The sequence below is a fragment of the Triticum dicoccoides genome, chromosome 5B (assembly GCF_002162155.2).
Source record: "Triticum dicoccoides isolate Atlit2015 ecotype Zavitan chromosome 5B, WEW_v2.0, whole genome shotgun sequence".
NCBI lineage: Eukaryota > Viridiplantae > Streptophyta > Magnoliopsida > Poales > Poaceae > Triticum > Triticum dicoccoides.
In genome coordinates this window covers 459,973,272-459,989,357 of record NC_041389.1, presented here as the reverse complement: position 1 = coordinate 459,989,357, position 16,086 = coordinate 459,973,272, and the positions used below count along the sequence as shown (strand labels likewise).

The window sequence follows — 16,086 nt, the reverse complement described above, 5'->3', positions numbered from 1 at the left end:
TCTGTATTTTTTAAGTCGCGCATTACGTAAAAGAAAAACATGTTTCGCCCGCATTGCGTAAAAGAAAAACATGATTTGCCTTGATGGGCCAGCCTAGTCGCTTCGGGCCGCAGCCAACTATCCTGGTTCGACCTGCTGCCACATCGACAATCTCTTTGAAAACCCGCTCAAGGTTTAAAATAGACGGGATCATAGAGTTCGATGTGCTGCTTTCAGGTTAGAAGCTCAGGGTGCGATTTAGCTTTCGTCCGTAAGTTTAAAGTTTATTTTGGATTTTTCTCAAAAGATTTTTTTTCTCGGAATTGAAGCCGAATAATTTTTGGACATAGAAAAGGGCAAAAACAGAAGAATGAAAAGCCAGAAAGTGGTAACTGGGGCATTACACACCATGGTTGATTTGACGACTTTTTTTTAATGCGTGAAGGATTTGACGACTCGTCACGATCTTATCATCCTCGGTTTATTTGTAGTTTTCTTGTCGCTGCCGTACACGGGAGCACAATATTCGTACATAATTACCATGAGGATCGCACGAGATTGCAGAGAGAGAAACTAAGAGAAGAGCATCTGTATAACACGTGTTTATTTCGTAGCCTGGAAAACGCGTGCTAATAGTTTGCTTGAAGGAAACACACGCGCTAACAACGCCCTGCTCCAGTTTACCTGCATTTCCTTGGAAGTAGCCGGTCGACGGAAACTCGGCTGATTGATCCGCACCCGCCAGGAACTCTTGAGCCCGGCTCGCTTTTTTCATGGTAATACGTGTTATCATAAGAAACATAGTACTTCTTCCGTTTTTATTTAGTCCGCATATTAGATTTGGTCAAAGTCAAGCTTTATAAACTTTGACAAAATTTCTAAACAAAAATATTAACCTATACAATAACAAATCAACACTATTAGATTTATTATAAAATATACTTTCACATAATATAGATTTGTTATGATAAATGTCTATATTTTTTCTATATACTTGGTCAAACTTTACTAAGTTTGACTTCAGTCAACTCTAATATGTAGAGTAAATAAAAACGGAGGGAGTATAAGTCACGTAGAAACCGACCGGACAAAACCAAAAAACAGCAAAACGCTAGCCTTTAGATAAAGGAACAACAGCCAGGAAATAAAATTACAATCAAGACTAAAGAAACCTCTGAACTTGACACCAACGCCAGTCATAGGCCTCTGGAATCACCATAGCAGCCCCAAAAGGAAAAAATGACGGATCATCTTCACACCTTAGCTCGAAGCGGCTCCATCGCTGATATGCGGCTTTGCGGACTTCCAAGGCGGCTCACCAGGAGCGAGATCATTGCCGTTGAACGAATCAGACCGAGGCAACACCCCATACACGACATCAAACTCCAGATCTGGCATCCCCACACGACTAAGACGCCGGAGGAGAAAACCACACCTGCCATCCACGAACCACAAACCTAGCACACGTTCCACCATCTTTCAGATGCCACCGATGCAGATCACAATCTGCATCCGCTCCTGGATTACCTCCCAAGCTCCGCGCCGGCGCTGAAGCAAACGCCGTCGCAACGGCGGAACCCGAGGACACATGTCCACCACGAGGGTATCGCCGCCGCCACGACATCCTTACTTGAACAGACTGATTTCCAAATCTATCCCCAAACATAGGACCGATCGACTCACCGGAGTAGGATCTGAAGAAACTTTATTGAGCCCTCACATCGCCGTCACCGAAGTCAAGACTATGAACAAGCTAAAAATCTAAACTACGAGAGTAAAAAAGATCCACACGCATGAATCCGGTGACCCCCTCACCACCGACGACCGAGGCCGCTGGAGGGTGGCGGCGTGGAAGACTCGTGGCGGCAAGGTCGCTTTTCTTTCTTCAAAGCAAATCGATCTCGAGCCCAGCTCGCTGCCGTGCGCAGTTTGCAGGAGGAGGAGAGGAGATCCTTTGGGCTTTGCCACCCGGTACGTACGTAGCCAAGTTGGTCGCTGTTGATTTGGCCTGTGCGTAGTACTGTGCGTGCGGTCGTCTCCGGTGATGTGCTCTGGGCGCGCGCGCGACCTGGGGCAGGCCGCATCCGGCGTAGTCCGGTCCAGCCGTCCAGGACGTGTGATTCGGACTTGTCGTACGTCGCCCGAGTTATCGCGCCGACCGGCGAGCTGGATCCTTGAGCAGCAGCACACCGTTGACGTGTCACTGAATACTGAGATGCATCTGTAGAACCGTGCTAGGTGACATGATAAGGCGGCAGCGCATACATCAGTCACTACCGTGGCTCTGGATCGTGGTTGCTGAGCATGACAGCGGCACACCCAATCAATCGGTCCAACGGAATATTCAGTGCACGTGTGCTAGGGAGGCCAGAGTGAAAAAGGAGAACTGGAACCTTCTCGTGCCAGCTTCAGTTTCGTTCTCACGCCTGCCTCGATGATTTGCAGCCAAAGACGCGCGGGCATGCGTACATACTACTCCTAGGCTCCTAGTGTACGTGAAGCTCCTAACGTGTACGGATCAGCATTGGTGGAACGGAACTGGGATCCATACACAATCAAATCAGCGTCAGACAGCTCGCTCGTTCCATCGCTCACGACACGACAGCAGCTGCTCGCGAGACGCTACGCGACGTGATTCGCCAGTACAGTTAGGCTTGCTGACCGCAGACACTACCTCCTGAAACAAGAAAGATTCGTCGACCAGCCCCGCTACGAAGTACGAACACGGGAACCGCAACGAGGCACCGACGGGCAAAGCGAGCCAGCCTGCGCGGATCGGGAAACCGCCGCGCGACGGGCCACCCCGGCGACAGCGGTCGCGTCCTGCCCGGATCGGCCACTCGTACCAGCCAATGATGAGTAATCGCAATTGCGACAGGGACCAACTCCAGGCAACGCACGCACTTGCTGGTTGCATCCCGGGGAGGCGCCACCCGCGGCGACGCACCTGCCATTGCGGGCGTGCATTGATAGGAAAACGAGATCGATTTACCCATGGCAGCCGGGCTCGTCCAGACGCCGCCGCCGCCGCCGAGGTTCACCGCGGCTGCGCACTTCGGCGGCAGGACACGGGGAGAAACTTCAGCGCGGGGCACGTCATGGCGTGCGCGAGAAATACAAAATTGCTCGATCGTGTTGACGTGCGCTTAGTATTTTTGTATTGACCGTTGAGTATGTCGACATGTCTGGCGCGGATAAGAGCGCGCGCGCCGTGCAGCTGCATGCCCGTCGCCGTCAGCGTCGGGGGCTCGGGCGGCCGAGCGCCGGCAGGTCGCCACGTCCGAGCACCAACCGCGCCCAGCTCTTGGGCTCCTCATGAGCTGGTTCCACGGGGGGACGCGATCGTACGTGGCACGGGCCAGGGTGCCCCGGCAGGAGTCTTATCCGGTTCTCGTGCCTATCTGGACGCCACATCGATCCACATGCGTCAATCATTACTACAATCTTTTTAAAGCAGCGGTGCTTCTATATTTTTAGGAAGATCAGTACGTCTTTCTGAATTTTTTTGGGTGGCGTGGAACTTCGATTTGGGGATGGCGGTGAAAATGGTCACGTAGGATAAGTAATTTGATGAGTAGTTCGTATTTCTGTATGTAATCTGACGTGGCGGCCTGATACGACTTGTCAGAGCTGAAGCTTCTCTAGCTTGGTCGCTTGGACACTTGGACCTGCCGCTTGCCCGCATGCATTATTTGCTTTCGTTTTCGAACAGTAATAAATCACGAGGTGTTCCAAGTTTCCAATCGAACAGTAGCGTCGTGTTCCCGCGCCTATAAGAACAACCAAACTTTTTGGACACCACACCTCAAGAAGCAACCAAGAGCGCGCGCGGCTGGGTGCAGATCATTGACGGCGGAACGGAAGCAGGCCATAACGATCTCTTGGATTCGACCGGCCGGCCATGGACCCGCGGTGCGGCGGCCACTGGGAGAGCTCGTCGGAGGACGTCACGAGGTCGCTGCTGCCCCTGCACGACATCACGACGGACGGCGGGGCCCACCGCTCCTCCTGCTCGCCGCTCGTCGCGTCGCTGCTCGCCAACAGGTACCTGTCGATCGCGGCCGGCCCGCTGGCCGCCGCGCTGATCTGCGCGCTGGTCGATCTCGGCCCCGGGCACGCCGCGGCGCGGAACATGCTCGGCGTGCTGGCGTGGGTGTTCATCTGGTGGATCACCGACGCCGTGCCGCTCGCCGTCGCGTCCATGGCGCCGCTCTTCCTCTTCCCCGTCTTCGGCGTCTCCTCCGCCGACGCCGTCGCCAAGGCCTACATGGACGACGTCATCTCCCTCGTCCTCGGCAGCTTCATCCTCGCCCTCGCCATCGAGCACTACAACATCCACCGCCGCCTGGCGCTCAACGTACGCACGTTCATGGAGTAGCACCGCGCGACTGATTCTTTCAAAGTCGTACTGACATTGTGCGGCCCGCGCGCAGATCACGGCGCTCTTCTGCGGGGACCCGGTGAAGCCGGCGCTGCTGCTGCTGGGCATCTGCGGCACCACCATGTTCATCAGCATGTGGATCCACAACACGCCGTGCACCGTCATGATGATGCCGGTGGCCACGGGTATCCTGCAGAGGTTCCCCGGCGAGGCGGCCGCCGGCGCCGACGCCCGCGAGTTCAGGCGGTTCTCCAAGGCGGTGGTGCTCGGCGTCGTGTACGCGTCGGCGATCGGTGGGATGGCCACGCTCACGGGCACGGGCGCCAACATCATCCTGGTGGGGATGTGGTCCACCTACTTCCCGGAGCAGGAGCCCATCACCTTCAGCTCCTGGATGTCCTTCGGCCTCCCCATGTCGCTCCTACTCTTCGCGGCGCTCTGGGCCACGCTCTGCCTCATGTACTGCTCCAACAACACCGGGAGGGCACTCTCCGCTTACCTTGACCGCACCCATCTCAGGAGGGAGCTCAGCTTGCTTGGTACCTTATCTTTCTCGAAACTACTTAGCAAACGACACACGCTGGCCGATTTGGAGACGACACTACATCCAATGGTTGTGCTACAGTTTATCCTCTGCATGGATGGTTTGATTGACAGTGTCGTCCCAAAATCGGCTATGCAGCGTCGTTTGTGTAGCAGCACTCTATCTTTCTTGCTCTCCCTCTCTCTCTCTGCTCACTTAGGAAAATGACTGGTGTAGCATTCAATATGTTCTTGTGATCTGGCTAGTTTGAATTTTAAACGAACTCTTGGTCAAACATTTCATGGAACGAAACTAGCGTTTAGTTATCTGATGGGGATCTCCATTTTTGATTTGGGCCAGGTCCAATGGCTTTTGCAGAGAAGATGGTTCTTGCCGTTTTCGGGGTAAGTTTGGTTGTACATTTTCATCCAGTAAAATGTTCTACTTAGCCTTTTTCTCCCCTGAACCTAGAAACAGAACTGAATGGATCAATGGCCAACTCTTTTGCAGGGCCTGATTGTTCTTTGGATGACGAGGAGCCTGACGGACGACATCCCTGGGTGGTCAGTCCTCTTCCACGGCAATGTCGGGGACGGAACAGTAACTGTAAGTGCACCAAGAATCATCTCCTCTGATCATTTTTCCGAGACAATCAATCTGCCTCATGAACTCACTCGATGATGGGACACCCCATCTTGATCGCAATGCAGATCATGATGGCGACGCTGCTCTTCATAATCCCCAGCGGCAAGGGCGACGGCGAGAAGCTCATGGACTGGGCCAAGTGCCGGCGGCTGCAGTGGCACATCGTCCTGCTCCTCGGCGCCGGCTTCGCCATCGCCGACGGGTTCAAGGCGAGCGGCCTGACGGACATCCTCGCCGGGTGGCTGGGCTTCCTGCGGGGCGCGCCGGCGCTGGCCGTCGCGCCCGTGGCGTGCGTCTTCAGCGGCCTCCTCACGGAGTTCACCTCCGACGACGCCACCACCACGCTGGTGCTGCCGCTGCTGGCGGAGCTGGGCAGGAGCATCGGCGTGCACCCGCTGCTGCTCATGGTGCCCGGCGCCGTCGGCGCGCAGCTCTCCTACCTGCTGCCCACCGGGTCGCCCGGCAACTCCGTCGGGTTCAGCACCGGCTACGTCACCATCAAGGACATGGTGGTCACCGGCATGCCCATCAAAATCGTCGGCGTCGCGGCTCTCACGGTCCTGTTGCCAACGCTTGGTAAGTTCTCTTCATGTGATGAGAAAATAATCTGCAGAGCTATACTACTCTTTATATACTCTGGCACTGAATCATGGTAGTTCTCTTGATGTGATGCAGGTGTTGCGGTCTTTGGCATGGACCAGAAGGTATAGGAACGTGCTGGAAATTCAGTTGGAATTTTTGAACATCTCAATCGCTAGACTGCAGGTAGGTTAATACGACGAGTAGTGTTTAGTAGGAGGTTATTGAGGTTGTTGTACAGTGTATAGTCAGTGTCATTGCCTCATGAACGGTATGGGGTCATATTCTTTTCAGTATCTACTACCTAATTTGTATCGAGCGCTTCCATTTCCATGTGAATATATATACCGAAATCATCTGGTGCACATCTAATGAAACCACAAGGCAGAGTTTGGATGTAGGAGTACATCACAGGCAGACTGTGTAATTGGGTTATATATAAACAGCTCCATGATGATGAGCATATCAAGATCTGTATAAACAATTCCACTATGAGGAGCATGATCGTATCGCATGATTGCCACTCCATAACCAATTGCATGATGAGTAGCAAGTCGCACAACGTCCAAGCATTGCCTTTATTGTTGACACCTTTCCCTGTCATCTTATCACTCCCGGTGATGATGGACAAAAACATTCGACGCGACATCCTGCTGCACTAGATCATCGAAGGCGCGCGTTGCCGCGCCCATCCATTATTACAATTTAATGATAGTATGTACTTAAATACCAAATCATCAGTGTATTATTAACAAGAACTCGAAGCTTTGGAATTATACTTATAAGAGTTGCAGAAATAAGATAGTACACTTAACATTGAGGTTACAATTACCAAGAAGTAAATATCAAAATTCGAGGGCAAGATGTTCAAGTGAAGAGTATTAATTATATATTGTTGTAACAGACTCCTTTAAGATGAATTAATGCTAAAAAAAATTAGTATGTATCATGCAATCTCATAAATACAAAGCTCACTCCGACCTTTATGCAAAATAAAGATCTGCAATTAGCTTGCTGAAGTGCGAGGCTTCAAAAGACATCAAACATTTCACATGTGTTTTTTACAAGCCGTACTGCCAAATCAAGCACGCTAAGAGACCTTTAAAAAGTAAACAATCATACATCAACAGAACTTTGATCTAGCCCCCTGCCACACCATCAGTAAAATCGTAAGCTTTAATATATGTCAACTGCTGCTGCATCTGTTCTGAAGCAGATCATTTGAAGTTCAGTCTTGATTGGAGTTATATCGTCTACCACCACAAGTTTTTCTCAAGCCAAAAACACCAACTTCTGCTCCAAGGTGAACTTGATGTTTTCAGCCTGTTCAAAGAGAGAAAAAAAAATTAAATCCATGTGAACCTTGGTAACATGATTAAAGGTGCATAAAGGTAGTTGTATAATTTGCAACCTTTCAGCACCCATGAAGCTCCCCTTCATAAGCAACAAAGCGCATCACGCAAAAAAGCAGTACCATATTTTCACTAAGGCAAACTTCATTCACGCAAGTGACTGGAAACACACATAAAAAACGTGGTTAAAGGGGAACGTTCCCTCCGTGTACATTGTTAGGTAGAAGATGCACCCTTGTGGATCAAACGTGGGCGGGTGAGCTTAAAACCATGCACTCATGCCAACAAATCGTTATCTGGAAGCAACAACAATTTCAGGTGATTGGGCCATGTGGATCAAACACGGGTGGACGAGCTTACAACCGACATTCCAAGTCCCCAAGTGTTGTTCTTGTACAAGCCCAATCTAATTAGGTTCTGAAAATCATCAAGTTCTGAGATGATCGTCCATTTTTTGTGCGTGTGAAGTATACAACTAGTTGCATTGAAATGAACAATCGATAATATTAAACAGAAAACCTTGAATATGTCAGGGTTAAATTACATGAAACTAAATCTGAAGAAATTTAGGACAGTAAAAAGTGCACCATCAGGAAATATGGAAATGCATCCTACATTCTTTCAAAATATATGTGTTAGTTATTTAGTAACATGTTGTCCTGAACAGATTTTAGGATGACATAGATGAAGGTCAAAAAATAGTATCCTATCTACTTGTTTCAGTTAAGATGTCATAGCTCTTTTATATGACTAAAAATCTTAATATTCGTTAGTCATCGGAGAGGATGAAATCATACTTGTAAAAACATTCCATGAGTTCATATCTACCTGCTACCCCTTTTCACAAAACAATTCTACCTACTACCGACTCATAAAACCTTTAGCTTAATTAGCATTGGTTGTAGTACAAGTAAACAGTTACTTATACACAGCTTAACACATAAGCATTGAACGGACAAAAGTACCAAACTGAATAAGTTGAAAGTTAAACAATTTTTCACATGGAGGCTGGAACATATGCCATTCTCAGATCTTGATCAAAACCAAAGAATTGGTATGCACCATCTTTATCATATATAACAAGAACTGGGATACTACAAATAAGATTTGATGTGCTCACCTTGGGGCAGCAATCTCCACGACACATACGCATAAGGAAGAACACAGGGAGATCTACCCAAGCATGATGTTTAATATTTTGTGCTGCTGGAGTAGAGAGGGTGAGCGAAGAGTGGCCAGGGAGGAAGCATATATACACGCAACAATTGGAAACTGAAGTGTGCAGATGAGACGTCGCCCCAGGCATGAATGCCTGCTGGAAAACTGAAGTATGATTGTGTTAATTAAGGCTGAGTCGATCGCCCGTCGCATCCTGTCAACCGCCCCTGATTCGTTCTCGTGTGAGCGAGTTTTTTTTTCTTTTACAGAAGGGGAGCACTTGTAGGAGAGGGCCTTGGCTGCCTTGGGCCGAGCAGGAAAAAATGGCTCAATTAACCACAGGGCTCCAAAATAGCTACGGGAGCAGCTGCCCTTACGAGGTTAGGCCCAGTTCACGGCGAACGTAGTATCAACTTTAGATCGGACAGCCAGGAACGTTTAACAAACGAAATCAAACGGCCAGAAATGCCTAATTCGTGAGGAGGCTGGGATTAGCTCAGTTTTACTGTTCTTAATTAATTAAGCTAGAGTAGTTGATAAGAATAATTTCCTCAGAAAAGGATAAGGAAAAGAAAAATGAAGTTGAAAAAAATAAAAATAAAAATTCACAATTGCAGTCTCGTTGTATCGGTCGCATTTGCGGGCTGATTGTGACACATGCGGTTGAAGGTTTAGCTGCATACATGCAACTGGTCGACATCCCTTCGCCCAAGTTCCAGTCGGGGGCGACACTTGCAGTTGCGTGCCTAGTGGCAGACATGCAAGTGCAACCAACCTGACAAAACACCACAGACCATAGAGTTACAATCGCTTTGGAGACATGTAGTTGCATTCAGGAGCGACACTTGCAGTTGCGTGTCTAATGGTAGACATGCAACTTCCCCTCCCGTGGACAAACACCACAGAGTAAAGGGCGACAGTTGTAGTTGCATGCCTACTATCAGACATGCAATTGCCACTCTCTTAAGTCAACCACTGACAAAAAAGGGTCAATTGCACTTGTTTGGGTAGACAGGCAGTTGCAATCGAGGGGGGGGGGCACTTGGAGTTGCATGTCTAGTGTCAGACATGCAACTAAACCTCCTCCCCCTACAAACACTCTCTTCCCGCTATCCGGAAAACAAAGGGCCAGTTATAGTCGAGGGAGACAATTGCAGTTGCATGCCTAGTGTCAGACATGCAACTGCCCCCCTCTCTCATTGCCCACCAGCAAAACAAAAGGTCAGTTGTAGTCGGGTGGGTAGACATGAAGTTGTAATCGAGGGCGGCACTTGTAGTTGCATGCCTAGTGTTAGACATGCAACTACCCCCTCCGACAAAACAAAGATTAGTTGTAGTCAGATGAGTAGACATGCAATTGCAGTCGAGGGACGATGCTTGAAGTTGCGTGCCTACTGTCAGACATGCAAGTGCGCCCCTCTCCCTCTATCCTCCGACATAACAAAAAGGTCAGTTGCAGTCATTTGTCTAGGCATGCAGTTGCAGTTGAGGGTGATATTTGCAGTTGCATGCCTAGTGATAGACATGCAGCTGCCCCCCTCTCCTAATGTCCTTCGACAAAACAAAGGTCATTTGTAGTCAAGGGCGACACTTGCAATTGCAAGCCTAGTGTCAGGCATGAAACTTCCCCTCTCTACTGCCGCCCTCTGACGAAACAAATGTCAGGTGTAGACAAGGGAGACACTTGTAGTTGCATGCTTAGTTTCAGGCATGCAACTGCCCCCTCTCTCCCGCCGCTCACCACCGAAGAACACCACCTGACCCTTCCGCAGATTGTTGTTTGCAGTAAAGCTTCTCCACCCTCTCCCATACATTGCACTTTGTTTCAGGACCCTTGTGTGAACTTTACAGTGTACAACCGTGAAGAACAAAACGAAAAAAGCAGAGCATATAAACACGATGAAAACATATATTTTGGTAATAGAAGAAGAAAGAAAGTAAAAAATATATTATATATATACAAGATACAAATAAGCAAATAAAACAAAGGTCTATGTAGAAAAGGCAACCACATCTCAGAATAAAATATTAGGACAACAACATGTGAGAATAAAAATTGTTCATGCGTGTTAAAATGTATGTTCTTCAAAATTTTAAATATTCCATATGTCCTAAACAAGGAAAAAAAATAAAATTTAGAAATACAAGTAATGATGAAATGAAAGGAAAATATACTAAAAGGAAATGTAAAAGAAAGGCAAAAAGCTGGACAAGTACATGTGTATATTGTATACATATACATAGAGTGAGTTGTCCCATTAACTTTCTTCTTCCGTACATGCACGGTGCACCCAAGCCCAACAGAAAAAGAAAAAGAAAATACAAAGTTGAAAGAACATGAGGTACCCCCATGTTTGGTTTTGGTAATTGATGACAATCTCTATGGACTAATGGTTGCCCTGAGTTATATTTGAAGGTTTTGTCCATAGGCTTTTCTTGAAGTTCATGTGTTGGTTTCAAGGAGTTTATGAGTTGACCAAGGTGCTATTAAGGAATTATCCAAAGATTGGTCATGTGAGTGTTGAGCTTATTGCAAGCATATCTTGAAGAAGAAGATTGTGTGATCATTCATGTTTACCTTCAAGACATCATCCAAATGAAGAGAGTTGGAAAGATTCAAGGTTGATCAAGACTAAGTCAAGAGTGAATCAAGTTGATCAACTCACAAAGCGTAGAAGATGTATCGAGAAAGATCAAGTGATCCCATGGTATGGTAAACATTGTCAATTACGCTCTGTGTACTAACCCATGGTCTTCGTGAGAGTGGCTCACCCATAGTGGACTATGGGGGAGCAATCATCTAGTCTTCATCGAGCCAACGCAATCAAGAAAGGTGGTCCAACTTGAGGGAGTCAAGATCGTCATCATCTAGCTCAAGTGGACCATATGCAAGGCAAATGTTTTCCCTTGATAGGTTTTCTATTTTACCGGTCTCATGGTGGTAGTTGGGATACCGGGTTATAGAATCATTTGCCGTACTATCAAGGGGGGCTCTCAAGTTGATAGCTTGATCGTATCATTAGTAGAGAGCTCAAACCATTGCATCCTTGCATCATGTTTCTTGGTTCTTGTTTGGTTCTCTTTGTGAGTCTTAGAGCTTATGGTCATCTTGATGACAAGCTTGAGTTCATCGAAAACGGAGTTCGCATGCGTCTTCTATGATGTTTTCGGTGTTGGAGGTTTTACCGGTCTTATCCGAGGAAGGGTTCTCACCATTTTCTTATGGTCCTTTTATAGTTTGCTTCTTATTGATATTTCTTTCAAGATTGTGTTAGCCCTTGTCGCTAGCTTTCCAACAAACTTGGTTTCATCGAATTCGGAGTCCGTTTGCAAAAGTTGTGGCAGTTTTGGTGTTCTGAAAAGGCTGCAGCGGTACTACCGCGAATTGGAGCGGATATAATTTTTTACTATCGCTCCAGAGCGGTACTACCGCGGCTCCTACAGTGGTAGTACCGCTCCGGACCAAAAACTCGTCCCAAGTCCTGCGGTGGTAGGCCCGGATATAATTTTTTAGTACCGCTCGCAAGCAGTAGTACCGCTACCCTTAGCAGTAGTACCGCTACCCCTAGCGGTAGTACCGTGAGGTCAAGCGGTACTACCGCTCCGACGGTTCTTCTGGCCTTTTTGCCTCCTCGCTGTTGTGTTTCAAAGGGGTACTACCTCCCTAGCGGTAGTACCGCTCCTTGGAGCGGTAGTACCGCTCTGTGCGGGCTGTGAGCATAACGGCTGGATTTTTTCCCACCTATAATAGGGGGTCTTCTTCCCCAATGAACCTTATCCTTAGAGCTCGTGTTCTTTCCCCATTGTTGACCTTCTTCGAGCTTGCTAACTCTCAATCCCTCCATGGATTCTTGCTAGTTTTTGAGGAAAAAGAGAGAGGAGATCTAGATCCACATTTGCACCAATCACTTTCTCCTCTATGTGAGGGGAACCCCTTGGATCTAGATCTTGGAGTTCTTGGTGTTCTCCTTGTTCTTCCTCTCATCTTCCTCCCTAGCATTAGTTGCTTCGGTGGGATTTGAGAGAGAAGGACTTGGGCACTCCGTGTGCCCTTGCCATTGCATTTGGTGCATCGGTTAGAGTTCTCCACGTGATACGTGGAAGTTACAAGTTGAGAATCTTATTACTCTTGGGTGCTTGGTACCCTTGAGCTTGTTACTCTTGGATGTTTGGACACCCTAGATCTTGTTCCTCTTGGGTTGCCTTGGCGCCCTAGACGGTTGGTGTTGTTCGGAGCTCAATCATTGTGGTGTAAAGCTCCGGGCAAGCGTCGGGGTCTCCAATTAGGTTGTGGAGATCACCCCGAACAATTTGACGGGTACCGGTGACCGCCCCAAGGGTTGCCAAAGTGTACGGGTTCGGTGACCGCCCCCAAGGGTCGCCATTTGTACGGGTTCGGTGACCGCCCTCAAGGGTCCCTTAGTGGAATCACTGCATCTTGCATTGTGCGAGGGCGTGAGGAGACTACGGTGGCCCTAGTGGCTTCTTGGGGAGCATTGTGCCTCCACACCCCTCCAAACAGAGATTAGCATCCGCAAGGGTGTGAACTTTGGGATACATCGTCGTCTCCGCGTGCCTCGGTTATCTCTTACCCGAGCCCTTTACTTTATGCACTTTACTTTGTGATAGCCATATTGTTCTTTGTCATATATCTTGCTATCACATAGTTGCTTATCTTGCTTAGCATAAGCTGTTGGTGCACATAGGTGAGCCTAGTTGTTTTAGGTTTTGTGCTTGACAAATTAACCGCTAGGTTTATTCCGCATTTGTTCAAGCCTAAACCGTAATTATTTTAAAGCGCATCCTCGATCTTTCAATTGGTATTAGAGCCTCGTCTCTCTTTGTTAGGCTTAACCGCTTAGAGAGTAAAGATGTCGTCTAGGGGATTAGGATTCTCTGCCACTCTTAGTTTTGATGGCACAAATTTTGATGTTTGGGTAATTCGCATGCTTAACCTCTTTAGGGTCATGGACCCAAATTTAGAGCGAATTGTAGATATGGGTTTTTCTCCTCCAAAGGATCACCAAAGATTATCTTTAGAGGATGAGAAAAACTCTTATCTCAATGCTCAAGCTTCTAATGTGCTTTTTGATGCTTTGAGCAATGTAGTTATATTTCAAATCATGTCGTTCCGGGATGCTCATGAGTTATGGACAAAGCTTCAAGATAAATATGGTGTGTCCAAGATTTGTGGGGATGATTGTTCTCCCTCCTCCTCCGGCCGTGTTGCCTTCTCAACTTCTTCTACTTCACCTACATGTGGATTTCCACAAGGTAATGCTAGTGTGAGTAGTGGTGGTCATTGCAATGATGATAGTGTGCTTGTTCTTGGTGATTCTTCATCACTATCTTATTGCAATGGTCCTTCTTTGGACTTTAACACTTCGAGCACCTTACATGTTTCACATGCTTGTGTTGGTAGTCCTTGCATATCATGTAGGAATTGCTTGTTCAAATCTCATGATGATATGCTTGCTATGTCTTGTTGCCATGATAAAAATGTATCTATTTCCTCGAGTTGTTGTGCTAACAATGGAGAGGAAACTCAACACTCCATGGAACAAGATGTGGTCTTGAATGGTGCTTCAAGGGATCCTACATCATCATCTATTGCATTTTGCCTTATGGCCAAGGCCTCAAAGGTATCTCCCACTTTGAATCCCTATATATCTTGTGATGATATTTATGATGGCAAGAATGATGATGATGTTGATTATGATGAAGAGAATGATAGCGTTGCCTCCTTAAAAATTAAGGGGAAATGGTTTTTAAAGCTCTTCATAAAAATAAAATTGCTCGTTCCAACTTCATGGAAATTATGTCCATTGTCATTGAGGGCAAGAAATATATTGAGGAGTTGGAATCTCATCTCGAGGAGCATGAGGTCACCATTGAGAAAATGGAAGGTCATGAGCGTGATTACGCTAATGAGATTGCGGACCTCTCTCAAGCTCTTGAACTTGAACAAACCACCAAGGAATCTCTTGAGGAGACTTTTGCTCTAGAATTATCTAGAGTAAGGGAATCTCGTGATAGAGCTCTTGAGGTGGCCAATGATTTTGAAACTAAAAATGAGGAGCTTGAAGTTGCGCATGCTAAACACCTTGAGGACTTTGAGCACCTCGAAAATGGCTCAAGGGTCATTAAGAGTGAGCTCATCAAACTCACCGAGTCTCATGCTCAACTTAAAGCTTCATATTCAAAAGAGCTTGCCAAGTTGTCTTCTCCTCTTGTTGCTAATGATGATGCTTGTGCTACTAACTCTATCTCTTGTGAAGCATCCATAGTGAAGGAGAATGTTGAGCTACGGGCTCAACTTGAGTTGCTATCTAGAAAATATGGAAAATTGGAAGAAAGTCATGAAAAGCTCTCAAACTCTCATGATGATCTTCTAGTATCCCATAATGTGCTAAAGATAGCTCATGAGGCCATGCTTGCTAAGGTAACATCTAGTGAGCCTCATGTGGATACTAGCACTACATCTAGTCAAAGTGCTATATTGCCATGTGCTAGTCCTTATAATTCATCTACTCACAATGTTGGTACATCTTGTGATGAATTGATTTCCTTGCCTTGTTGCTCTAACGATGAAGCTTATACTTTCTCTAGTACTTGTGTTGAGACTAACCATGTAGAGGAAATTGTTGACGTATAATGTGCTGCTTAGTCTCTTCCATCAGATCAGTCTTTTGGTTGCATTGGCTAGAGCATGCACTTCTACATGGTATCGGAGCCAAGAGGTCTTGAGTTCAAGACCCGGCTGGCGCAATTAAATTGCAGCCCACTTTTAGTCCATGTTTAGGCCTGAGGGAGCCACACGTGAGGGGGAGTGTTGACGTATAATGTGCTGCTTAGTCTCTTCCATCAGATCGGTCTTTTGGTTGCATTGGCTAGAGCATGCTCTTCTACAGAAATCAAAGAGCTCAAGGCCCAAGTCACTTCTTTGAAGAAAGACTTGGAAAAGTGTCATGAAGGGAAGGCCACACTCAAGAATATCTTGAGTGTGCAAAAATCCCCCAATGACAAAGGTCGACTTGGATTCAACTCCAATAAGAAGAATAATTCCAAGAGCAACAAGAAGAAGGGCCAAAAACAAGTCAAGAATTCGGCCAAGATCATTTGCTTCAAGTGCAAAATTGAAGGGCATCATGTTAGATCTTTCCCTTTGAAGAAGAAGTCCATTAGTGACAAGCAACAAGGGAAGCGGCCACAAGTTCACTCTCATTCTCAATCTCAAGTTGATAAATCAAGTGAGAAGAAAGTAAAGAGTAGACATTGCTACCTATGTCATGAAAAAGGTCATGTCGCTTCTTCATGCACAAATGGTACCTCATCCAACCCAATTATCATTGATGATGTCTATTATCTTGGGAAGGATAAGGTTGGCAATGTGTTTGCCAAGTTTGTTGGTACTCAAAGTGGTTTGAAGCAAAGAACTATTTGGGTATCCAAGCCTATTGTGAACAACC

At 47.0% G+C, this 16,086-nt stretch overlaps 1 protein-coding gene across 1 annotated transcript; it reads left to right on the top strand.

Moving 5' to 3' along the window:
- Positions 1 to 3,781: 3,781 nt before the first annotated feature.
- LOC119310805 (tonoplast dicarboxylate transporter-like) lies at positions 3,782 to 6,570 on the top strand. The gene is made up of 6 exons (XM_037586423.1): positions 3,782 to 4,336; positions 4,413 to 4,899; positions 5,244 to 5,287; positions 5,394 to 5,489; positions 5,594 to 6,104; positions 6,204 to 6,570. Exons 1-6 carry the CDS (start codon positions 3,881 to 3,883, stop codon positions 6,236 to 6,238), a joined length of 1,629 nt encoding a protein of 542 aa, XP_037442320.1. The 5' UTR covers positions 3,782 to 3,880; the 3' UTR covers positions 6,239 to 6,570.
- Positions 6,571 to 16,086: the final 9,516 nt, after the last annotated feature.

Bases quoted from the DNA above. Each gene is read 5' to 3' on its own strand.
- LOC119310805 (XM_037586423.1), top strand. From the start codon at position 3,881: ATGGACCCGCGGTGCGGCGGCCACTGGGAGAGCTCGTCGGAGGACGTC. The intron at 4,900-5,243 runs GTACCTTATCTT...GATTTGGGCCAG, and splicing joins GAGGGAGCTCAGCTTGCTTG to GTCCAATGGCTTTTGCAGAG. The intron at 5,490-5,593 runs GTAAGTGCACCA...ATCGCAATGCAG, and splicing joins TCGGGGACGGAACAGTAACT to ATCATGATGGCGACGCTGCT.